Genomic DNA, 26,599 nt, shown 5'->3' with positions numbered 1-26,599 from the left:
CTCATTTGTACATGAAAGATGTATTTTATGTCTCTTTTTCAAAGACAAATTAGACTCAATCCAACATGTAACTGACTCATCATGTCCTGTATCTCACTGTTTTGTCCAACAGGTGGCGACATATCGAGGCATCCATGTTACATCTAATTTATTGGTAAAAGTAGCTTATAAAATGTTTTTATTGGTAGCCCTAAAATCAATAGAATCAGGTTGATCCGGTGCTATAGAAATTAGATTCTGCAAACCTCACCAGATGTAAGTTTTTGGGAAACTCCGTGAAGAGGAGCGGCGCTTTGGGCATCTGTGCGCGCTGAGCTGATCTGTGTGAATATCTGTAAAACATTACTACAGCACATTACGGCACTTCCTCTGCTTTTGCAATTCTCAAAGGTTTATTCCTCAAGAGGGAAACTACAACCCGTGGAAAAGCCCAAAGGCTCAGTCAGTGGTCGGAGGCCTGCTGGAGCTCAGTGGGAGGAGCGTTCAGATGAGGATTAGTGCGGTTTCACCTATGAGTGCGCGCCGGACCAGGTTAAAGAAGTAGCTCAGTGACACACAGCCTGTAATACTTCCGCGGATTGTTATGAAAGGGGGGAAACTATGGAGCTGTGACTCTGTTTTCCATCTGTGAGAGGACACAGTGAGGGTGTGTTGGTGGTTAAAGCTGCCGACCGACGACGCTCAGACTGCCGTGCGCTCCTTCCGTCCGCGCGGAGGATCCGTCCGACGGTAAGAAAGAAAGACAGAGAGCTGGAAACACTTGGTCCTGTTCGCAGCTGCGGCTTTGATTTACCTGTTTAAGTCTAACCTGGCAGCGACCTTTCTGCTGCTCCTGGACCATGTGGGTGCGTTTGTTTTGCTTTCTGTGACAGTTGCGGAGTCTGTGATTGACATGTGCGGGTGGGTGGAAGCGTCGGGTGCAGTCCAGGGGGGAAACCATAGTTGTCTGCTGTGTTTACTGGGGGAGTCCCACTAAAACCACCACTAGCTTTGCCTTCTTGACAAGTTAAAGGAATTGAAGGACTGGACTAATTGCTCTCCTGCTTTGTTTGCACTTTGTGTCCTCACCATAGAGACGAAGTAGACCCACCCTGTCTCTAATCACAGTTCACAATTTTGCAATCTCAGCCAATAAAGCAGTGACTGCTTGATGACATGCTTTCAAAGGCATCTGCTCACATTCCCTCAAACATGTTAAATCCACGTGTTGTTGTTGATGGCCTCTGGCAGAGTTCAGTTCACAGCCTGAAGTGCAGCTACACCTTCAGTAAACTCAGGTAAACTCCACAGGTATATACAGGTATCCACAGAATGCAGGTGGTGTTAAGTTCCCAGCAAACATCATCAATATTTCATGGCTGGCCATCGCGCGTGAGTGTCCATTCCCTCACAGGTGTTCTCTTCCACAAATCAGAGCTGTTCACTGCCACCTGATGTAAACTGAGTGTTTTTAGGGAGAACAGACGTCACTGGAGTCGTGCTGCTGTGGAGGTTTATCTGCAGATAAACAGAGGATGATTACAAGCTGCAGAGAGGTTTTACATCCACCCCGTTTGTTTCTGAGGTTGATTCGAAAGCTTATGAAAGATGTTAATGATGTCAATTATCTTCATTACTGACTAATCATGTGACTTTCTCAAGCAAGCATTTCATTGTTTTGTCTGTAAAACGCAGAAAAAGATGCAGGTCACAGTTTCCCAGAGCCCAAACTCCTCCTCACATAGTTTATATTGTCTGATGAAGAATCCAAACCTTAAACATCTTCAACCTACTAATCATAGGAGACACAGAAAAGCACCAAATCCTCATGTGTTAGAAGTTGGGACCAGAGACTTTCTGCATTTTTGCCTGAAAAGTGACTCAAAATGATCAGCTGATTGTCAAAACTGTGTAATTTCCTCCCAGTTGATTGATCAGTTAATGAACTGTGTCCTCTCCAAACATTTAGTCGGTTCGACTTTTTAATAATTCAACATCGGGAACATTTAGATGGTTTTCAGGACAGTTTTCCTTTGAACTGTTGAACTTCAGTGAATGCACACACTGAACACTGAACACTCTGGCACAAAATCCTCTTACAGGAGCGTATGAAAGGAGTGTGTCCTGTTGCAGTGGAGATGGTTCTGTCGTTATCATGTGACCTGTGTGGGTTTTTGATCGTGGTCACTTTCACATCCCACCATTCACACCACTGAACAGCTACGTGCTATCACGTGACTGAAATCCCACACTTAGGTCATGTGATAACATGATAACGTCCTCTTTTTTTTCACACTGTTCTTTATTATGAGAACAGGCGTCTTCCACAAACGTCTGCATGTCATCATCAAATGTGGCTGCTGTGGTCTCTGGGCTGCTCTCAAAAATGCTGCTCAGGAAGCTTTAGAGCCCACTAGCGCTGTTTTCTGCACCGTGACTGTGAGCTGGGCTGCTTTCAGGGGAAGGGATGTAAATATATCAAGGTTTCTCAGCAGAATGACCACTTCAAAGGTATTTGTCACTTTAAAAGATCTAAAATTATGGGCTTTTCGTGATTGTAGGGAAGCAGTTTAGTGTGATGTCATTGTTTTTAACGAAGCTAAACTTACTCAGAGCTGATGCTTTCTAAAAGTATTCAGTCTGAGCTCGCTTAGGATTAATGACAGGCTGCTCCCACTTCTCATAGCAGCGTCCTAAACAGGAGCAGGTTGAACATAAAAACCGGCTTGCAGCAGGAATGCAGGTTTAATTTACGATAGAAGTGCTGGGAATAGTTTCTGAGGAATGGGAGGAATGTGAGGCCAATCAGTCATTTGTACGATTCGTAGTGATCTTCAGAAAGGACTCAGATCTCATATAGTGGGAAGTCTGTTCAGCTGATGGCGTTCAGACCCGCAGCCGAGATATTCGCACACACACAGGATGTCTGTGAGTCTCCATCGCAGCAGGCCAGACTGTGAATAATGGTCACACTAATGTGGTTAGTATGGCCAGGTCACAAGTTTGTGATTGGGATCGGATTTGCTTCACCTTGCTTGTTCCTGAATGTCACCGGCTGTCCGAAAGTAGTGTTTTTAACTTTAAATAGCTTCTTTTTAACTTTAAAACCATAAGCAGTAGAACAGTAACTAGTGTTTTATGCTAATTATTGCAAAGATTATGTGATAGAAGTAGTTTTTTTTTTTTTGCACATTAGTCAGAAGTTGAAGTGGAACAGGTGCAGCAGTTAACATACCAGCAGGTGTGTGCTGACCTGTTTCCCCTTTCCCACCACAGACACAGCCGGCTCAGCTTTGTCCCGTGTTTGGGATTAGCCCCACCTTCCCCGCTCCGGTCCCCACGCTGACCCTGACGAGTTAGCAGCATGAAAGCGACGTGGCCCTGGTGATTAGCTGTGGCTCAACATTTAGGGAAATTCGTGTCAAGCTTTCTTCCAAAAAGGTGGATACCGCTCATGTCTGTGTGGTTAGCCTAGCGTAGCATAAACACTGCAGGCAATGGGAAACAGCTAGATTAAAACAGCGAGCTTGGCTGTCTCCACATTTAGAAATACGCCTACAAACACGTCCAGAGCTCACTAATTAACACATATCTAATTTTTTTAAACAGAAATGTACAAAAGAGGGACAGTTTGTGGTTTTAGGGGGAGATACATGCTACAGGCTAACTACTTCTTAACAGTCAAACCAGGCGCAGTGACTTCCTGGAACCTGCTTGTTAGTGCGGTTGCCAGTTTTTACATTTCTGTTTGTGTACAGATGAAATAAATGAGATGTGTGGTGATGAGAAAGCATTGGAGGTGTTGTTTTGTATGTTTTTGACCTTTGGAGAGAGCTGCTGCTTAGCCTATGCTAGGTTAGGCTAACGACACCCTGACTGTAGCTCTGTATTAAGCATACGGACATCGGTGGTCTATTCTGTTCATGATATTTTCATCTGAATTACAGAAGTGTAAATATGAGGATTCCTTACAGCATCTGTGACACTGGCCTATTTGCTGGCTGACCTGTGTTCCAGTTTAGTACAAAGAATTAGCCTCTTTCCCCCTGTGAACTCCCGATGGGGGTCTAGAAAAAACGCCTCTCTTTAGAGTGAAAAGAATAGAGACACGTAACTGAATCAGGTTGAACCACTTCTGCTGGAGCGAAGGTGCAAGTCTTGTTTCTGGAGCCTGCAGGAAAACCAGTCAAGGAAGGAAAACATTACTGTGCCTGAAGTTTAGAGCTGCAGCCATTAATCGACTAATCGCCAAATATTACATTAATTGGCAGCTATTTTGATGAGCGATGAATTGGTTTGAGTCAGGAAAAAATGTTTTAAATGTAGGTGATGTAGGGCATCATCTTGGCATTTTCTGACATTTTATATTAATTAATCAAGAAAATAATTGACAATGAAAATAATGGCTGATTGCAGCCCTAATGAGGTTTAAGACGCAGCAGCATTCACAGTATTTTCCCCTCTTTTGCCTTGAAAGTTTATGAGGTAAAAAGAGCAGAAGCGTGCAACCGCTTGAAGGCTAAGAGAAAACAAAACTGAGTAAAAACAGGTTCAAAGTTATCCACACCCAAACAAATATTTGACACAGATGAGCTCGGCAGGTATTCTGGTATGCGGCGTGCTCCCTTTAAAAACAGGCTCCAGTGTTCTGCGTATCACAGCTTTTTAAAAGGACTCATTTCATATCAGAAACCTCTTTTTCATCCAGCTGGTTAATTTGATGAGTGCAGCGCTGCAGCTTGCTCTCATCTCTCTGATGAATATCTGAACTTCACAGACGTGCTGTATCTCCTGTCCTCCTCCTCCCACTCCACATGCAAACATGGATTCTTTTTTTTTTTTTTGGTGAGACGTGATGCAAACGAGCTACAGAGGAAGTAGCAGGAGCAGAGATAGCGTATACCCACGCTGGACACGTTCTTATCGCTGACAGAGGCCCATTGTAGTGTGGGGATGGGCTGAAGCTTCAGACCAACATGAAAGTGGGAGTGATGTCATCAGCCCACATTGTGCACATACAATGCAGTAATTAAGCCTGTGAGGGTCAGAAAGGAACGTGGTGAAAAATGCGTATTGACCTGTGTTTAAAGTGAATATTTGGGTTATAATGATATGAAATGACCTGCTGCTTTAAGGCAGATTTTGATGAAAACATTTTGCATTCGGCCATGTTTCATATCCCGGGCCATGCTGAAGAAACCAATCACTTATCGGTACTGCTTCGGTAAACCGTGATCTGATATCTGTAAAACCAAATTGGAGGGTTGACTTGTTGAGGCTGCAGCTTTCAGCAAAGGGCCGACCTGTAGAACTAGTAGACGAGGATTTTAGTGGCCTTTGCATGCAGTCACATCCAATTCAATACATACTGTTGTGATTGTGTTAGATTTTTTCTTTTGTAAGACTTTATTAGGTACTTTGTGGAATGATAATTAGATTTTTGTGATTCATATTAGTGGAGAAAAAGAATTTGTAATATAATATAATCATAATATACTTACAGCTAATGCTGCAATCATAGTCTGATTGTCTGTACTGTTGAGGTTTCCTCTTCTGGACATTCACTAAGTTACTGCACTAAACTGTAAACCTAGCAGGCATGTGTTCACAAAGTGGTGAACCTCGCTCCATCCTTGCTTGTTGACGACTGAGCCTTTCCAGGATTCCCCTTTCATGCGCAATCATGATACTATCACCTGTTACCAATGAGCCTGTTTACCTGTGGAACGTTCCAAACAGGTGTTTTTGGAGCGTTCATCAGTTTCCCCAGTCTGTAGTTGCTTGTGTCACAACTTGTTTGGAACAGATATTTACAAAAATCTTGCTTGTACCTGGCTCCAGACTGTGACGTGAGGAGTTTAAGTTTACAGGAAACATGGCTGTCATACTATCAGATGAATAGATAAAATGTGAAAGGCCCTGTCAGAACATGCAGGGCCTTTTAAATCCCACCACATGCCCTGAGTTCCTCTTTCCATCACACTGTTATCCAACCCTACATCTTAACCCCCAAGGGTGGTGAAGAGAAGTCAGCACACACATTCTGTACATGCATTGCGCACACACACAGGTGAGGGATGACATCACGCTTTGCCAGTATCAGTGGCAGGAAGCAGGATACTGTCTCATCTGTCCTTTCTAAGTGCTATCTCCACCGTTGGCTGAACTCTCTTTCGGGAGAGTTGCAGCATGTGAAGTTGGCCGCATGTCTTTGATCTGAACAATGGAGCATAAGGGCTGTTGTATCCTCCCGTCGGCCTCCTCCAGTCTTTATCTACTTCATTTACGGAGCTCAGGCTTTGGAGGGTGTATTTTCCCCTTCCGGGTGTCTGGCACTGCTGTGCTCACGGAGCCACTCTTTCACTCCTCGTCTTCCCTCCCAGCTAAACTAAGCACCTCTGTGTGTGTTTGGACATGTTAATGAATCTCTTCTCATGAGCAATATGGAAGGAACAGCCTGTTTCTGAAACCAGTTTTCAGATGAATACAGCAGCCAACACCCTGTCAGCCTTCATGGGCATGTGGACATGCAGCATGGATCTGCTTACATAATCACAGCCTTATCTCATAAGCTCGTCTCAGTCATTATTCAGCACCTTAAGAGACGGCCTATGACAGGCTTTGAAGGGAAACTTCATATGGAAAATTGTAATTTATGTGAAGTTTAATGAAGTTCACTGGAGGCTTATTTTAGCAGCAAAACAGATCTTCTGTGAAATTCTCCTCAATTTATTTTCATCCAAAAAGCTGCGCAGAGCTGAGGGGAACAGCCAGGTGAGAATTCTTTGGGTTTTCTCTGTAATCTGCCTTTTTACACAGGAGTTGTCGTGCAGTCCATTCTGAATATAAAGATTATAGCTGCTTAAGGTAAATGGAGGCAAACTTTGGAATACACAAAGAATGCCTCCAACTTTCCGTCCACTACAAGCCCTAAATGACGCTCCCCTCGTTTAGCAGCATCAGGATTTGACAGCAGTTTGACATTTATTGGCTGTTGAGTCATTAATTAAAAATGTGTTATCATTGTTCTTCTGTTAGTCATTCATTTGTTCATGACATTTAACAGTGAGACTGACAATAGATGTCCAATCATTCGAGGTCACCCTCATGTCCATTTGACATTTGGACATGAGGTCAGTGTAAATCTCTCTCCTGAAGATAAGTGGTCCACCACAGTGGTCGCGGCCCCGCTGGCTGAAGGGAATAATAGAAGCAGTGATAAGAAAATGAATGGCTTTTTCCCCGCCTGCGGCGATGTTGATTGGACGAGGATGGTTGCGAGTATAAATAGCCTGACCAGGCACTATCTGTCCCTTCAGTGGCTTCACCTGTAGCGCTAAATATTTCAGCAGCTGCTGTCATTTGAATGGGCTCGTCTGTCGCTGGGTTGCCATGGCTGCCACCCGGTCGCTGGAGATATCTCCTCTGTGAGCGCCACCTTCAGCAGAGAGGAAGCAACTGGAATGCTGGTTCAGAGACATGACATGCAGAGGACTTTTCTTTGGTTTGCTGGAGGATCGTCACGTCTCTATCACCCAACATTAAATATATTGTCTTTGTTTTCAAAAAGGATGAGCAAGTTAACACGTTCTGTTTTATATATATTACACCCAACTCTTTAAAATCAGGGCTCATTAATAAAGTCTCTGGGATTGAGGTTTAAAACTCCTGTTTAGCCAGAAATATGATCTTCGTTCTGACTAAAAGGGTGTGTCTCGCCTCGAAGCTGTTTGTCCAGACCACGCCTGTGTGCATGAAAACCTCGGGGACGGCAGGAAGCTGACAATGCCAGAAAACCAGATCATAAAAAAAAAAGAACCAAAACCCCCGGAGGCGAGCATTTCTCCTTGATGTTTACGCTGTTGGCTCCTTTCAGCCTGGGGATTTATCTGCTTTGGCAAAGCGCTGACATGCAACACGGTTCATGTTCTCACTTTGTCATCATGTTACCTGTGCAGCGAGGAGAAGGAGAGCCTGTTGCTCATGATGCAACACGGCTTTTAAAACTATTCCCACTTGAACAACTCATCAAATGATCAAAATTGTCAATATTGAAATCAGAGGAGCTGCAACCTCACCGATTAATGCTGCTAAATCCTCCACACTGGACCTTTATGCAGTTGGAAATCTGAGAAAGACATTACCTGTTTTGGCAAAAAATAAGTGTGACAGCCGCTGCCTATTCTGTAATTCCTTGTTCATTAGGATGAACCAAAGGGTTATTTTGTGGTCATGTGGAGGAGATGATTTCAGCTGCCGGAGCCCATATTAGAAACTGAACGCTGCAAGTGTCAAGAAGCCACGCAGAGGTTTGAGCAGTGACTCATTGTGTCCAGTAATTTAGTTTTAAAAGACATGAAAATTGAATTTGGCTTTGTTACAGCTCCTGTTTTAATGTTATTGGGAGTTGGGAGTTTATATTTTAATGTGGTCATTACTCCTCAGTCGGTGCACCGCCGCTCACTGAAGGAAGGAGAACGTCTGTCATGTTTTGCTCATTCAGTTATCAATGATCAACGAGCGCAGACTAAATATTAGATGCACCCGTCAGTATAACACAGTTAAGTTCAGCAGCACCACAAACTGCAGCCTGCAGAGTGACTGTAAAGTTGAATCAACTCCTTTCTGAAACAGCTCCAAGAAAAACTGAACATTGTGACGGCAGGATTTACCGCAGGGCTGTTATATAATGCATTAGAGCAAGGTGTACCTAATAATAAAAATAAGAAGGGGCTGAGTTTGTAACAGCCTTCAGTCATGGCCCAACATCAAAGATGAAATCTAAGAGCGAGAAACAAGTCAAAAGAAGAAGAAGCAAAGAGAAGAGAGGTTGATGATCAATGCATCAAAGCTTATTGTTCAGTCAGCAACAACAGCTGTCGTAGTCGATGTGTTTCATCTGATTATCAGAAGAAATGCTCATTTTCAGCCATTGTTGATGCATCCCTGCTGAAATTTCATTGTATATATTGTTTCTTGCTTATTTTATATTCTTGCACTGCTTACCTTATTGTTCAGTTTTATATTTTTATAATTTATTTTGTATTTTTGTCCTCACTGAGCAGTGTATCCTTTTTTCCTATGCAAAAACATTGAGCTCAGTGTTTAAACCAGAGTCACGCTCCTTGTGTGTGCACACATACCTGACCAATAAAGCTGATTCTTATTCTGAAACACAACAGATTGAACAATATCCCCGAGCTTTTAACGGATGGTAGGTAGAAATTAACCCACAGTCGTCAACGTCAGCATGTTTAGGAAAGAACGCGTGAATTATTACATTATTAGCTTTAGCGTTGGTGGCGCTGTGACGTCTGATGTAGGAAATGAGTGCAGCTCCTGCGCCGGCGCTGGGAGAAATCCCAGTCTGCTCTGCTGAGCGTGTCTCTGACTGACTGTGGAGAAGTGCAAGCTGCAAATATGTGTAATTATCAAATTGCCATAATTGGATAATTGGAAATTGCCAAATCAGGAGAGGCTTGTGTAGCAATGAGAGTGGAGTGTTAGCAGTTTGAGACTGTAAACAGACAAGTATATACACACACGCACACATGCACACACACACACACACACACACGCCACTGCACTCTCCTGTAAACATTCAGATCTGCAGAAACTGCTTCAGAACCAGCTCACAGATTCACGCACGCACACACAACACACACACACACAAGGTGTATTTTTAACCACCTATATTTTGGCATGTGCTCTGCTTGTCCTATTTCTGCCTCTCCTGTATTTCAGGTTATTTTGAGCAAGTAGAGCAGTGTCTTCTGGGTAACTGTGACTGCGTGACAACATGACAGCAGCTACTGTAAATGAGAGCACGATGTAGGTCATGACTTTCGCTAATAGGCCTTCGCCAGATTAGTTGAAAAAGCACATTTTATTCTGCAATAATATCAAGTGGTGAGTATTATAAGGTGCTGGTGCTCACTCAGGGTCTCAGTTGTGGTGTTTTGAGTTGGTAAAAGCAAGTCTTAACCTATTTGGCTCCTAGTTCAAGACATAAATGTGTTGCCAGTGTATTGTTGTCTGAGAGGAGCTAATCACTGCTTAAATCAGCCGAATATTGCTGAAAAAACCTTCAGGGGCTCCACACAGAACTCAAAGTTTTTAACAACGACCCGACAGTAAGCTGAAAGGCAGCAGGAAATGGACCTGAGAGGCGAACGAAGGCCGAAACAGGTGAAAGGAGCTGTTTCACCTCGTGGACAGAAAACCAGGCTGGTAAAACGCTGCATTGCATAAGATAAAGAGCGTCTGCAGCCTCTCAGCGGGAGATAATAATGACAATAATTCATCAGTATTCTCTGCTAATATGTGACCAGTCGTGACTTGTGTGAATTCAGTGTGCTAATGTTGTCCATCAGTGACTTTAGCTGAACCGAGGAGGCCACTATTTGGATATTTTCTTAATTGTTTCTTAATGAACTCAAGCATATTTTTGGCGTTTCCTTCCTGCAGTTTCCTCTCACTTATTGGCCAACATGTAACAGTATACCTGCTGTGATCTAAGGTGTGTTCTGCTTGTGAAGCTGAGCCACTTGTTTGTGGTTAAATCCATTCATGTGAGTGGAACAAACAGACACTCGTGACTGTTGTGTTAAGTATAATGTTTAACCATTCTTGATATCAGTTTACAGGAGGTCTGATTACACAAGACCATAATCACTCCAGTTATAAAGGATTAAAATATGGCAACCGTTCTGTCAGCTTTGGCAATCGGCAGACGATGGCTGGTCACCAGTGTGGCAACCATCTTTAAAGCCTGCTGTCAGGCGTCAAACAGGAAACAGTGCGGGTCAGCCTGTAAGCACAAAGTTCAGTTTCTGAGCTGCTCCAGTCTGCAGCTCTTCAAATTGGATGCAAAAACATGTCTTACACTGAATGTAATGTACAAATGTCATTTACAGTGAGCGTAACGTGTCGAGGAAAACTGCATGTGTGAGTCAACTGAAGGCACAAAACCAGCCTGAAGAGCAAAACGAGTGTTTGATGACTCCTCTTTAGCACACGCACCCACACACACATCTCCATCTGTCTCCCTCTCACTCTCTGTTTACACCATATCACGCTTTCATGAGAGATGGCGCGTTTTCCAGGAAACCCACATATTTCAGGTCTCACAGGCCCAAACATCAGCGGCAGAGTCTCAGAGTTTATGCGGTCAGTGTGTTGTGTCGGACGTGAGGTGAGGAACTGGATTTTGGGAGTTTTACAGGCTTGTGTGTCAGGGTTCCCACGATGGCTCGGTGTCAGTAGTGTTGGTGAGGAACGGGCCTGTCGCAGCTGAGAAGGATGCGTTACATCACGATGCTAATTGAAAGGGACAGTAGTGTTATTCTCCCCTGATGGAGTCACGAGGATGTGATGTTGAATTCCTTCACATGTTTTATTTGAGGTTCCTTCTCATCTTTTTCAGCTTGTGAGCGCTGTTTTCTTGTACCTCCTCCCTTTCTGTAGACTTTCTCTCACCCCATTTTTCCTTTTTAACTCCCTCCCCGTCCTGCTCTCCCCTCCCTCGCTCCCTCCCTGTAACCTCCTCCTCTCCATCTCCATCCAAGTGGAGGAGCTTACTCATGTCCAGTCACTTCCCGCCACGCCTCGCCTCTCACACGGACACTCATATCCTCCTCTTCTTCTTCTTTTTTTTTTGTGACAACAGGACAAGAATGAGGTCCTTGTCTGCAACCCGTCCCCGTTAAAGATGGTTCCGCGAAGGTAAGACACCGCGCACACACACACAATCTGACACACTCTCCACGCTGCTTTCACATTCCTTCTCAAGAATCCGACCATCCGGCACTCTCCTCCTAACTGAAAGCAGATGGTGAAAGTTTGACTGTGTGCCTTGTTATGCCTAAACTCTGTGGTTGGTGGGGATGTGTCTGTGGTACTGGGGCAAAGTGGATTCAAAAGAAGGGCTGAGCTGTGATTGGTTGAGAGGCACACGTAGGGGCAGGAGCTACAGGCTCTGATGCATGCAGCTGCTGCATGTTTTACAGTTGATCCCCCGTGGTGACAGAGTCCATATGATCCTGCAGTGTGAGAGTGTTTATCTTTGTCCTGACATTGTGTTGGTGCTCTGAGACAGACAGAATTAAGCTGTCATGTCCACGCTAAAGGCAGGGCTCCAGGGTTGTTGGATTGGATGGAAGATAGTAGTTTTGTTCCTTATTCACCCGTAAATTTATTCTATTTATCCAGTAAAACAGGCATTTGACTCAAGGCACCATTGTTCTTAAGCGCAGTGCAACGTAGCTGCTAGCATGGCTGCAGGCAGCCATGAGGTTAACCCACCAGATGTTCCCAGTGAAAGCAAACATAAATCTTTAAATATGTAGCATCCTTTATTATCAAGCGTTTTTCATAATCTGCCAGTGGTGGTCGCAGTGACACAGGAAGTCAGTCAATTAAGAGAACTTTGGATTCTTGTACCATTTTGCATCTTTACAATACAAAAGGTGTTTGCTTTGCACGTGGCCCATCGTTAAGTCTCCTTTTAGGCCCTCTCAGAGGGAAAAGTTTGGACGCCCCTGTGTTAAATGCTCTTGTAGATATCATGTGTGAGAGCCGTTGAATGTGACTGTACATCTACTGTACACGTGACCTCTGACAGTCGTCACAAACGTTCACTGCAGAGGAAACGTGAGCCGATGAGGCCCATCCTAACATCCTTCCTCTTCAAGCGCAGGCGTCTACCTGGAAACGCTGCATTTCTCTTTGGATGTGTTTCGCTCACATTATCCTCTCTGCTCCCGGTGCTGTCAAAGAAAACCTCTGCCTTGTTTAGCAGAATCAATCTTTCCCGTAACGTCCTCTCCAAGGGAAACAACAAATTAGTTCCTTTCTGGGGGAAAAAGTGGGCATGGTCCAGGTTTCCACAGCGCCAATGTGAGTTTTGGAACTGATCTGCAGAGCTACCCTCAGGCTATTTTCAGCTGAAAATAAATAAATAAGTACATATGCGAGCAGTGCAGACCTCACTTGACTAAATATGTGTAAAATATGTCATCCAGAAACAAAAACACGCACATAGCACACGCTACAAAATGATCTACAAAACTAGCAATCTTGTGTTGTTTTCCCCAGCTCCCCGCTCACGCCCAGCTGTCGTTCGCCTTGTGATGTCAAGAAATGTTTCTGTAATGAGAGTGATGTCAGGGGGCCTGCAGGAATCCACTTTGGGCGTCTGAGATATTCCAACAGCGATTTGACAGCTCAGTCCGAAGTCCAGAGCGCGGCAGGCGAATCTCTGAGCCAAAGTGGAGCCAGAAGTGTCTCTCCTCTCCTGGGTCATCTGACTTTGCCTGTTATTGTTCTGTTTCCTGCATGCCTGTCATAGCTGCTGTCTGCTCATGCAGGGGGAGAGAAGTGCTCTGCATTCGCCGCTCATATCGCTGCATCTGTGCTGCTGTTTTGTGAAGCGACTTTTTGTGGCTCAGTGTGTGATGATGTCTGTTTTTTTTTTTCCTGCCTCCTCAGGTCCTCTGTGATTATGCGTCCTCCTGTGGTTATGGTTGCACCCAGTAAGCAGTCAGGAATGTCCTCCTTCTCCTGCCTATGACATGGTTTAACCCACGTATGATCTGGTCACCATGATGGCCTCCATGGTTGCCAATGGAAGCCGAGATGGGCAGTCTCTGGTGTTGAAAGGGGTGGATCCAGAGACCTGCATGATTGTGTTCAAGAACCACTGGGCTCAGGTAAAACGCCGGCTCTAACTCACAAGTCCTGCAGCTTAAAGGAACAGTTTGACATTTTCGGAAACTTTTTTTGCACAGAGATGGACGTGAAGGTTAATTCCACTCTCATGAAACGCTCTGCTACTTTAATGGCTATCGTGCACGCCATGTCACTGAAACATCAGCAACACAACCTTATCAACTGTCCAATGAAGGCAAAAAGTTCAAAAGGAATCTAAAAAATAATTAAAAATGTGATTCTTAAGTCTGTGCTTTAAATATAGAGCAATAGCCAGGAAGCAGTTAGCTTAGCTTAGCATAAAGACTGGAAGCAAGGGGACGGCTTGTGGTTGTAGAGGGAGTTTAATGTTCATTTTTCCGTCCACTCAGCACTTCTGTGCTGCAGCTTGTGAACTCCATACAAATCCACAAATTGTTGCTTTTACATTTCTGTTTTTGTGCAGGCTGAACTATCAAGATGCACCATGTCAACTATTGAATTTTAGGGGTATTTTTAAGTGTATTTGGACAGAGCAAGGCTAGCTGCTTCCAGTCTGTAGGCTGAGATAAGCTAATCGTTTGAGTGAACGAGCTATGTTGAATTATTCCTTTGAAATATTCCCAAATGCCAGTAATGCTGTGTTCAAGCATCTTTTAGCGTGTGCTAGTGTCTTCTTGCAACCGCTCATCACAGATTCTGACTTCAACGTGTGATTTTCTTCAAGAGGTTGGACTGTTTAGTGTTTTACTAGAAAACAGCAAAGACCATAAAAAAGTCTCGAACGTGAACATGATTTTGTGTTAGTCAGATTTATCTCGTGACCTCATGTCGGGAACCACCACTTTTCCAAAGTCACTCTTATTTAGGCACAGATCCCTCTTTGCTTCCACCTCCCTGACAGCGGAAAGTGACGGCTAAACTCGAGTGCCGTCCCTAAACGCCGGACTGCAGCGCAGTTATGGCCGGTGGAATCTTGGCAGCGTGACGGCGACTGTCTCAGACTCTTGGCTCTTTGCAGCAGCATGTGTCCCTGCTCACCCCTGTGGGTCCTGGCAGCCCGCGAGACCTCCTCCTCCCACGCTGAGATGAACCAACGTTATACACACTGACTAAAGTGTGACACTGGCCAGACGCTGAGGGGATGGAGTGGTGTCAGCTGCTTTTATGTCCACATTGGCGGCTGCCAGCGTGGGGTCCGACCCCATGTTGCTCACAGCTAAATGAACTGAATCCCTCTGGTTTTATTATATTTTCCACAGATAAGCTTGTAGGGATTAGCTGTGTTATTTGGTCAGAAGCTGTGCTGTTTAGTGCAGATGTGTAGACCTGAAAGCTCTCGTTGGGCGAGTCCGCCTCCGCTCAGAAATGTCTGTTGCTTATTGTTACTTCATGTGGATGTTTGACCTTCACCGTGCAGACTGGTGACTGTGCACAGCTCAGCACTGGAAAGCTCTTTTCACATTCATCCGCTGGAGGAGGGAAGTTTCTCTGTGCTCAGCTGAGGTTTTACGTACCAGCATGATTTCATGATATCGCAGAGACATCCTAACTTTCAAAATGAAAAATGTTTGCAAATTCATAGATTCTGGAGTTTCAATGAGGAACAGAATTGATTTGAGGATTTTTTAACAGCACTATATCAAACACAAATTAGAATTTCAGACTGTTTGTGGGTATATTTCTGACATTACCTTCAGAAGAATTATATGAATTTATTATATTCCATTAGTTTGACAAATTCAGCTTGAAGCTTCATTATTGACCTTGGGAATAACAGCTGGATAGAACATATTACTCACCGGAAAAGTAGGTTCCACTTAGTAAATCCAAAGTAAAGTCCAGTGTTGTACATGAGCTTACTGTTTTGAGTACAAACTAACCTGTAGGTTTGTCAGGCTTTGTTCAGTCCAGAGCAGCGACAGACTTGGCACTGAACACGATGGTGAAAGCTTTGTTAGCTTTGTTTGTTAGTGCTGTCTTGTAAAGGACATCGACATATATACACAGGCTTCTCTTGATTTGAAGAGGGAATTTGCTTTAATTCTTATAATAGAATAAAAACTCAACCTTCATGCCAAGATCCATGTGCCAAATGAGGTCCTAGCTTGACTTACTTTTTTCTGCTCAAGAAGTTGTTGGGATGAAAAATACAAGAGTCTGTCTCAGCTTCTGCCTGAGCAGAAAAAAAAAACCTCCCTGTTCCAGATTAAAACTTGTTTTGCTTCAGGCAAACTGGCAACACAGCTTCGCTCCTGCAGCATCGCATTTCCACGTTTAGTTAATCTGCAGCCCGATAAGAGCGCTCTTGACTTTGTTTTCAGTTCGTAAGACCTTGAAATCCGAGAAACATGTTGTAAGTTATATTGGCCTTGTCCCGCTGTAAGAAGCTCTGCCCGTTCCACTGGCAGATGAGGTTTATGTTCGTTTGCTGTCTTATCTGCAGCTCTCCAGGCCTCACAGGGCTCATTGTGTTTGTGGTGACACGCGAAGTGATCTGTCAGCTGCGGTGGCTGCCAACAATCATTAACTACAGACAGTGAAGTGCGGGGAGTTTGTTCTTCGTCAGAGTCTTCGGAGTTACTGACTCATTCCTTTCACGGCACATGCCAAAGTTTTATGAATGCGTGTTTGTGTGGCCATGCTCAGTTTCTGTGGAAACACTCCCATCCAGTGTACATTTAAGAGCATCTTCAGGTTAGTTGGACTCAAGAGTCGTAAACAGGCCTTTCAGTTGAATCGGCCGCTGCTTCCATCCTGAGTTATGATCTAATGCTCATAATAACGTTTCCTTTTTGGGCATCAGTCAACTAAAAAGTACAAATGTAAAATGAGAGTGTTTTGGATACATCTTAAAACTGGCATTTCAGAGCACTGACTGAATCTGATACTACATGTGTCATCTTTTATTTATAATACATAAAATATGCGTGAGAGCACCCCACCAGGCCTGTAGTTAGTCCTGAAGTTTTAAAAAGGGGCACCAAGAGCAGCAATTGTGGCACTGATGTATTGATTTTGTTCCCTTGAATATTTTCCTTTTTGAGTAAAATTCATGTTTTTGTGTTTTTCTGTACTTCAAAGTGCAGGCTAAGGTTGAAAATATGACACATATTTGTGGTATTTTAATGGTTTTTCTGACAGAATTGGGTTCTTAATCTTAATTTTTCCCATGGAGCAGTGCTCTCCTTTTCAGCGTGGCCCTGCTCGTACACACACCTGCTAAGTGCCCAGTATAACCAGTCTGATCTGCTGGACCAGTTGCAGGTCAGCAGCTTCAGCTGATACTGAAGTGCATTACTTCAGTGTGGAGATGAGTCTGACAGTGTGCTGCTACCTTCAGTTTGACCTCCGTCATGTTTACCGTCTGACCAGCATCCATCAGTCACAGTTTGTCCTCCACTGATCCACAATATAAATTCAGGCTCACTCGCAGCTGCTTTGCGAACAGTTTTCATACTCCAGGCATCATCGTTAACAAGCTTTAACCTTGTCTTGAAGTGACCTTGATAGTGTCAGTGTTTTGCCAGCAGGCAGCCCACGACCCCAGCCTGACTCCTCCATATGTCCACTAAGTAAAATCCTCAGTGGCTCTCAAACCTGACCCCCTCCTGCGTCCACTGTGATGGTCGGGGGGCCTGAACCGGACTGATCCCTGAGCCTCAGGCCCCATCGGGCTCAGACAGGGATTACGAACTCTGTTCTCTTGTTTCCATCAGCCTTGCCCAGTTCTCTTGTGCACAGCCAGTTATTGTCATGGCAGCGGAGGCAGGCCGGGGACACTGGCTCCATTATTGTGACTCTGGTTTCGTAGCAGCGGACACACAAGGGAGGGAGTGGATACACAAAGGACTGTTTCACTGTGTCCTACCAAGCTGAGTTTATCTGCACTGTGCTGCTGGTCTCTTTACACCACATTGTTGGTGGTTAAAGGAAGAAGGGATTGATTTTACTGGCAGTGCATAATTTTTTATTTAACATGCATCGTCTGCACAAATATGATTCAAACTTGTATGAAAAGGAAATACTGATCATAGTATACCAGGTATATTGTATATTATGTTAGAGGTGATAGTTAAGAGCCCCTTTTTCAACATAAATGGAAGCAGATTCAGTATTTTTTGCACTTTTTGCATCCCTGAAAGTTTCCTCCTTGGAGTTCTTTGATTGAGTTTCTGTCAGGTTTAATCTTCATGTTGTGTTCTCCAAAGTGGTCGTGATGACGATGAAGAGCAGTCAGCTGTGCGCAGCAGCGTTTCCCGTGCATAGAATGAGTTTGTTTGGCCCGCCGATGAAGATTCGTCTCCTTCCAAACTGACTGTCGTGATATCATTTTATGGTGGTTGTTGGAAACACAGTTCAAAGTTCAGGCTGATTGGGTGGTGCATTCATGTGCAGTCACGTAAAAATGATTCCCTATTTAAAAACGTCGTCTTGACTGCAAGCCGGCGTTTGGCACGTCTCCAATCTGAGAGTCGGCCGTCCCAAAAAAAGGCGTTAACTTCTGCAAATGTGGCAGGTTGTCATTGTGATCAGCCGCATCACTGAGTGCTTTGTCCACTTTCACACAGAGATGTGACCAATTTGTTAAATCTAGCGTTTGATTAAAATGAAAGTGTTTTTACTTTGCTGACAAAGTGACAATAATCTGTGATTTTAAATATTGTTTCCTTCATTTAAGACTTTGCACCAAAAAGAAGGTTTATTTTTGATGCCTCATTACACAACCTGGGGATTTGTCTTGTTCTGTTTGGGTGTAGTAATAATAGCTGAAGTAAATAACTTAATACTTTGTGAAGTTTGCAGATGTTTGGGCATGAAAATCCAATAACACATAGTTATAATGTGTTCAGTTTAAGTAATATTCCCCTTGTTTCTCACTGTAGGTGGTGAAGATCCTAGAAAAGCATGATCCCCTGCGCAGCACCTCCACCCTGCCCTCGCTGAGTGTCATCAACCTCAGCGCCAGCTCTAGCGGTGGCGGCGGCCCTCGTTTCGGCCCCATCCCTGGAGACGAGGCGAACGCGGTGCAGAACTATGTGGAGCACATGCTGTTCCTGCTGATGGAGGAGGAGAGCGGTCAGGCCGGCGCCATGGGCCCCATCCTGGAGTTTGTGGTGATGGAGAACGTGATGGAGCGTCTCTTTGTGTGGAGCCTCCGCAGGGAGTTCACAGACGACATGAAGCTGGAGCAGCTGAAGATGTACGAGATGCTGGTGGGGCAGGCGCACCAGCCGCTGCTGCATCACAAGCCCATCCTGCGGCCGCTCATGATGCTGCTGTCGTCCTGCTCGGGCACCGCGGCGCCGCAGGTCGAAGCCGAGCTGGTGCTGCTGCTCAACCAGCTGTGCTGCGTGCTGGCGAAGGACCCTTCGATTCTGGAGCTGTTTTTCCACACCAGCGAGGATCAGGGAGCCACCAACTTCCTCATCTTCTCCCTGCTCATCCCCTTCATCCACAGGGAGGGCACAGTGGGCCAGCAGGCCAGAGATGCTCTGCTGCTCATTATGTCGCTGTCCGCCGAGAACGAGCGAGTGGCCAAACACGTCGCGGAGAACACCTACTTCTGTCCGGTCAGTCCCAGACGATGAATCAGCTTCACTCTTTCTGAATTCATTCTTTTCCCTCTCAGCCACTCTAAAATCCCAGACCTCTCTGTCACTCTGGGCATCAGAATCAGGCCAAATTATGCAGATGAACTCACGAAGCCACTCGAAGCGAGGTTAAAACATCTCTGGCGCTGAATGTCTGGCATTCAGAAGATTATGGCATGGTTACAAGCTAATCCCATGTAAATAATGCCACTTACCCACAGCTGCAGACATCGCAATGAAAAAAAGCTTTTGATGCGATGCCAGTTTAACAACTAGAGTCTGAATTTAATGGGTTCCACTGGCAGGCTACGAGGATAATCCTATAGAGGATGTATGCATCAATGCAACACTAATGATGCACCCATCGTGCACTTAAATTAGACTGCAGTGCTATAGACTCTTGTTTGAATTCTTGTAAATACTTAATCAGTTGTTATGTGGAAAGTCTGTTGACATTAATGCATTAATTAGTGACCTAATTAGCACATCATGATGATTATGACAGGAAAGGTATCGGCAATAAAAGTGTTAGCTGCTGAAATATTTATAGAGGCGACCTGTAGGAGGCATCAATCCATAGGGATGCTGTCTGGCTGTGCGAGGAGGAACAGGGAGGCTGATATGTAGGCTGCTGCAGTGCTCTGCTTATATCTGCATTGCATTATCAAAAAGTGGAAAAGAAATGATTTACAGAAGTATTTTGCATCGCAGTGAGCAGTAAGGCGCCGTTATAAATCCGTTGAGTGAAGCTGGAAGTAAAACTGACCTCTGAGAAGCCGTGCATGCATCATTTTTGCCGCGCGCCGCCTCATTAATGTTTCACGAAGCCCATAATATTCACTCTGTAATTACTTAATGTCAGATTATTTTTCTTTAGACTGTATATATCACATGATGTTTGGATTAGAGGTTTACAGCAGTGAGTTTTTTCTACTGTGCAGGTGAAACATCGTCTCAGCCAGCTGTCCAGTTTTGCTGTGGAGGCTCAGCTGAGGACCATTATAGAGATCTAATAGTTGTCTAATAGGTGGTGTTAGAGGAAAACTGACCAAAGTCACTGGAATACACACAAACACAACCTGTACAAACACTTTGAGCTAATCTGTTTTGTAGATGTTGACTTTTTTCAGTCACTGATGACTGCTGACCTCATCTGGAGTTACGGAATCTCATTGGATGTTGACACCTGTCTCCCGTCAGGTGCTGGCCACGGGGCTGAGCGGCCTGTACTCATCTCTGCCCACCAAGCTGGAGGCTCCCACTGAGGAGTGGCACTGCCTGCACAAAGAGGACTGGCTCCAGATGCCGTCCCTCGTCCAGTTTCTCAACTCGCTGGAGTTCTGCAACGCTGTTATTCAGGTGAACACGTGCGACAGGGCTGTACACATGAGGCTCCGTCACATGAAACGTGTTCACACGTGGCCAATGGCTGCAGTCTCGTGCTCCACTGCTCTCTTGACTGACATGCGCCTTAATATCGGCTGTTCCCAGGTGGCCCACCCTGATATCAGAGACCAGCTAGTTGGCTACATCTACAACGGATTCCTCGTGCCTGTTCTGGCACCGGCTCTGCACAAGGTTGGGACTCTTCCTCCCTCTCCTCTTCACCTCCATGTACTCCCTTAATTGGGACAAATTCAGACACGATGAACAGATCAGACACAACGTATTTATGTCCTCTCTATGTCTTCTAACCTCTGTGAAGCTGACCCTCGAGGAGGTGATGGCCACCACGGCCTACCTCGACCTCTTCCTGAGGAGCGTCACCGAGCCGGCCCTGCTGCAGACTTTCCTCGCCTTCATCCTCCTCCACCAGCACGAGAGCGTCCACATTTTAGATACTCTCGTCAGCCGCATCAACACGCCCTTCCAGGTACAGGACGAACCCTGATTTACATGTCTTCTCTTGTCCAGTACAGCGTGACTCAGTGGTTAATAAGTCCAGAATAACTACCCCGGAGGGCTTGGAGCCAAGGTGAAACTTTAAATGTCAGCACCAAAGCTGGCAGATTGTTGCCTGTTAGTGAAGCACCGGATATCGACGCAGTCCCATATGTATGTCGGTACATGTTCAAATATCTCTGCAGACCTAAACCATTAACATGAATAAGTGATGTGCTCTTTGTGCTGCTGTCTCAGGGAGTTCCCTCCAGTGTTTGCTAACAGCCGGCTTTGACACACCTGCCACATGTTTGCTTTTTAAATACTTGACCTTGAGCTAAAAAAAACATTGAATAACATGCAAATATTCCACATTTCAGCTATTTTATTTTCCAGCTCTCAAAAAACAAGAAAGAAAGCAGTAAAATTGGGGAAATATTGCTTCAAATAACTTTTCACTTGTGAAGATTTTTAAAAAGAGGAAAAATGTCTTGTCTCAAAGAACCCAGAGCTACAGTATCTTTAAAGTAGTGTACCCAGACCAAAAACAAGTACTTTGTACTGGATACTAAGAAATTCTGACTTTGAGTTTTGTACTGTACTACTGTAACAGCTTTATATTTCTGTAAATTTTAGTTTCAAGAATTAAATGACTCAGAATCAGGAATGAAGCCTCAGTAAGACGTTGTATTATCTTATTCAGATATATCTTGTCAGAGGAAAAACAAGCAGTTCTTGCCTTGATTTAAGGTGTTTCATCTTACTTAGATTTCACTTTTGTGGCCTCACCTGTACACTGACAGCAGCCAATGGGAGGCAGTCGGCTGTCACGTGTTGTTTGCTTTTGAAGCCCTAAAGTGTCTTCCTGTTCGTCTCTCCAGCTGGGCACTGTGTCACTGGCACTCTTCCGCACTCTCATTGGCTTACACTGTGAAGATGTGATGCTGCAGCTCATATTGAGGTGAGTGGCTTATCCCAGTTATGAAGCGCGGTACATCTAATTGGTTTATGACATGATGAGCTTTTACTGTGTGCCTCCCACCATGCAGGCTTGTGCTACCATCTGTCAGCCCACCCTCCCCCCTGCACTCCCCCCTCCTGCGACCGCCCGTCGGCTTTCCTAACAGGATCCGTTCCCACTCTGCCTCCCCAGGTACCTGATCCCCTGTAATCACATGATGTTGAGTCAGAGACGCGTGGTGAGGGAGAGGGACTGCTACTCGGTGTCAGCAGCCAAGATCCTGGCATTAACGCCGTCCTGCTGCTCACCTGATCACAGCCCCCCGCCTCTCCGACAGCTGGACTCCATCCTCTTTTCCAAGGGTGCAGAGACTCCCAGCAGCACCAGCGGCACGGGTAAGAGGAAGAGGACATGAAAGGAACATTTTGTCAGCTTATTACAGCTTGCATCTTATTTTTAAAGTGTTGGACATCATTTCAGTGGGTTATGACAACATGGTACTCGCCAAAGTAATTTCTCAGATCTGGGAACTGGGAGACGTCGTTATAATGAAGTCCGATGAGACAAGAAAACCATCGCAGAGGAAAACTGAACAACTAGTTGAATCAGGGAGTTGATCTATAAACTGTGATGGCTGATTGCAACCGAAAAATAACGACCATGGCCATTGTTCCTCTTTCAAATAAGTCTTTGTGCTGCACAATGAGCCCCCCACCAGCTGCATGACAGAGCTTGCTTTTAATAATGCTCTGTGAGACTCCTGAGTACTTTTACTTTTCTATGTCCCGTATGTGCTGCAGATGAGCCAGAACAAATGACTGCTTTCATCTGTATTTGTAATCAGCTTTTATGGATGTTTCTTCTTTCTTCACTGCTTTCAAATCAGCTGCAAGGGGGAATTCATCCAGAAGATTTTACTATTCATATCCTCATTTGAGTGTGTGCATGTTGTAACCTCAGTAATAGTGGTGTGCGCTCAAAACAAACAGAACAAACAGAGCATAACGGAGGGGAATGGAAAATTATTCATTGCAGCAGTTAGAGTGCTAAAACCCTAAAATTACAATAAGGGGGGTTATTTATTAACATTACAATTTCCAAATCTGTTTAAGCATCTTTTTGTGTGCAGTGCACTGCGTTGATCTGCGTTTACCTGGGACATGAACGTATAGCAGAGATGATTATGAGCATTTTGTCAGATCTCCCGCTGTGTCGCTGTGTAACATCACTTCATCCCCTGTAGTTGCATGTCAAACTCATTAGTTCTGCTCCGTGTGAGCGCTGCGCCGAGGTGCTGCACTCCGGCTTTAATCAACATTTCTTACCTTTCCCAGAGGAAAGTGAGAGCTTCTTAGAAGAGGATGATGGCTCGGGTAACTCCTGCACCATCGGCTCAGAAATCTACCTGGATGTCAGCTACCTGCATTACCTCTATGACGCCCGTCTGAGCATCAGCGGCTGCATGCGGGCCTGCCAGGTTTGGTCGGCCCCGTACGATGGAGAGGATCCGCCTCCGGAGAAATACCAGCCCGGCGTGCTCGAGGAGCCAGGGCTGAAGAGTCGGCAAATCCAGATGGCTCCCAAGACAGTTCCACAGCTGCTGGCGCCACGGCCTCGACCCCGCCCGCCGTCGAGTGCAGAACTGCCCTCCGTCAACCAGCCGGAGCTGGAGTGGGATGATAGTTACGATGCGTGCCCGGTGCAGACTGATGAAGCTCCCGTGGAGAATAAACCTCTGCAGCAGCCTCCTGCCGAGCCCCCACAGCACATCCAGGAGATGAGGAAAACGGCCATCATGTTGGTAAAAGGCTCATATATTGAGGAAAATGAGTTCCAGGACGACGTCATGGTGTACGACCTTGTCGCCAAGAAAGACGCCCGAGATGTCGAGCGAGTTAAGCTCAAATCCAACAGGTCTGAATCAGAAGAAACCCAACCGGGCTCAGCAGAAGTCCCCCTAAAAAATGGACTCAGTCTAACACTTCCAACCTCTCTGATGGCTGATAACAGCAAGAATAGCTCAGACTCAAAGGCCAAAGGTCAGACAGATTGCAATTCCAACCTCCAAAACAACATGACTGCTGCTGAGCTGGGTGACGACCTTTTGGCTCAGTATGAGGAGCTCATTCGTACGCTGGACACTGAAGCAGGTGGAAAAGAGGTCAGAACTGATGGAGAGCCCAAGAAGCCTGCTGCTCCTGCTGAGGAGGAGGATGAGGATGAGGATGAGGAGGAGGAGGAGGAGGAGGAGGAGGAGGAGGAGGAGGAGGATGAGGAGATGGATTTCACCTCCTTCTCTGCTGAGACACCAGAACCGGAGAAAGTGCAGTCACCGTTTGGGACTAAGTTTTGCAGCGGAAGTGCAAGCAGAAGCCACTCAGTGCCTTTTACTGGTGAGTTAATGGAAATCTTCATTATTATTATTTAACAAAATTACAATCGGAGAGAAAATGATTTCCGAATGTTCTTTCTGCAGGTCCTTTTGTCAGTGTGCTGTTGTCTCGCATGGAGAACATGCTGTCTAATTCGCTGCATGTCAACCTGCTGTTGACGGGCATCCTGGCCCAGCTGGCGACCTACCCTCAGCCCCTCCTGCGCTCGTTCCTCCTCAACACCAACCTGGTCTTTCAGCCGACCGTTCGCTCCCTTTACCAGGTAACGCAAACATGTCGTCTGCTGCGCGTGTGCATGTGCAGGCGGGAGCGAGCCTCCCATTTCCTTTCCTTCCCCTGAGGCTTGTGTTTCATCAGGTAGACAAAAGGAAGAAAAAGAAGCAAGAGATCAGGGTTTTTTGTGGGATCACTGAAAGATGCTGAAACATGGTTTTTCCTTGTAAATAGGAATAAAATGAATTGTTTGAGATCCGAGCACAGTTCTGGTGCTGCGCTTGGGTAATATGAAGGAAAGACGGCCTGTTTTTATGCACATCTTGACGAGAGATCCTTAATGAATGCAATCAGGCTGCAGATTTTAAGGTTGTTCTCATTCAGTTAGCCTTAATCACATCAGTGGAGACGCTGCAGATGAAATCCTCAGTTCTTTTCTTTGTTTTCCTTCAGGTACTCGCCACCGTGAAGAACCAGATAGAAGAGCTGGCCGCCACCAGAAAAGACTATCCTGACCTGATCACTGCTGCCCAGCACTGGCTGCTGGCCAGGGAGACTTCCTTCATGGCAGCAGGTGACATTACACCCACGTCAGGCTATGGCTGAAATCTGTGTTTTGATACCATTCTGTAACAGTAAATATGAGGCTAACACCAGCAGCCAGTTAGCTTAGCTTAGCACAAACCACAGTGCAATGCAATGCACAATGCAAACAGTGGATAGGTGAGAGAGGGATCTATGTAGGAGGTAGATGACAGCATCATCCACCCCAGTGTGCAGGTCGAAAGGCGAACTGTAGCAGGTCCACTGATGGTCTCATCAGGGCCGGAGATGACAAGGACCAGCCTCTCTAATGTGATTAGACTCGAGGTATCAGTTTTGTTTATAATGTATTTTCAGTACAACAGTTGGTTCAGGGTGAGACTTACTGGCTTGATGTCGCATTGTTTTATTTTGGGAACCATTTGGTGGCGACCTGATGACTAGAATATAAACAGCACTGCTGTTCATTCATCAGTCTCACTAACTTGCTGTTAAAAATGGGTCAAGTTCAAAACAACATGTGCATTCATTATTGGTTGTGCTTCGGCTCCTGTTGGGAATCAGAATAAATTCTGCTTGATTTTGTGAAGCCGTGTGTCTTTGCAGTGTGGCGGCAGCTAAACGCTGGAGTTTCAAGCCTGTGTTTGAACTCGATTCCCCGTGGTTTCTGTTGTACAAGCTTCAGAAATCGTTGTCTGGAGTATATTTGTGGAAAGATGAGAGCCAGAATTTTCTTAGATGGGGAATTTAAAGGGAATTTTTTAGCTGGTTAACCAGAAAACTCCTTTCTTGTCCAGTGTTTTTCCAGAGGAGCAGCACTTTCTGGCTTAATTACAAATCATTAACATGAATATATCATGTTTACAAAATGTCCTGAAATCCAGCTGCGTGACACACAGTTTAACCATGTGCGTACATTATTTGCTTTCATTTGGTCTTCATAACTTATGAACTCCTCTTGTTCTCAGACAAAAGCAGCAGCAGACGCTCCACCCCCGGCGAGGCGGGAAGGATCTTGAAGAGTTCGCCGCCACCTAAACCCAAAGCCATCTCTCTGGATCGGACAGAAGTCTTCGCTACCGTCCTCTTCACGGAGTTCCTCAAAGAACTTGCTGCCATTGCACAAGAGCACTCCATCTTATCTTACATTCCTATGGAAGAGTGAATGTGTCCCAGAAGGCCTCTGTGATGGGTCCAACTGGACTCTGAAAGATTTTCAAAAACTCTTTTATGATGGTTCTCTGTTTTTTCATCATTTCCAGGCACTACGTGATGAAGAAAACTCTTAGATCATGTGATTTGTTTTTAGAAAAATGATGCGTATTTATTTTCAGAGCAAAGATAATCAG

The 26,599-nt window shown here is 45.2% G+C and overlaps 1 protein-coding gene across 2 annotated transcripts; it reads left to right on the top strand.

Annotated features, from left to right (window-relative positions):
* Positions 1-504: 504 nt before the first annotated feature.
* On the top strand, positions 505-26,599 carry fhip1aa (FHF complex subunit HOOK interacting protein 1Aa). Of its 2 annotated transcripts, XM_070986928.1 has the most exons (13): positions 505-729; positions 11,648-11,703; positions 13,468-13,688; positions 18,552-19,238; positions 20,460-20,618; positions 20,751-20,837; positions 20,965-21,132; positions 22,022-22,101; positions 22,294-22,496; positions 23,436-24,494; positions 24,578-24,756; positions 25,161-25,281; positions 26,219-26,599. In XM_070986928.1, the coding sequence occupies exons 3-13, from the start codon at positions 13,581-13,583 to the stop codon at positions 26,413-26,415; spliced, it is 3,048 nt and encodes a 1,015-aa protein (XP_070843029.1). In that variant the 5' UTR covers positions 505-729; positions 11,648-11,703; positions 13,468-13,580; the 3' UTR covers positions 26,416-26,599. The 2 variants fall into 2 exon arrangements, with proteins under 2 accessions (XP_070843029.1, XP_070843038.1); XM_070986937.1 differs by lacking the exon at positions 11,648-11,703.

Source organism: Chaetodon trifascialis, chromosome 2 (assembly GCF_039877785.1).
Source record: "Chaetodon trifascialis isolate fChaTrf1 chromosome 2, fChaTrf1.hap1, whole genome shotgun sequence".
Taxonomy (NCBI): Eukaryota; Metazoa; Chordata; class Actinopteri; order Chaetodontiformes; family Chaetodontidae; genus Chaetodon; species Chaetodon trifascialis.
This window is presented reverse-complemented; position numbering and strand designations above follow the sequence as displayed.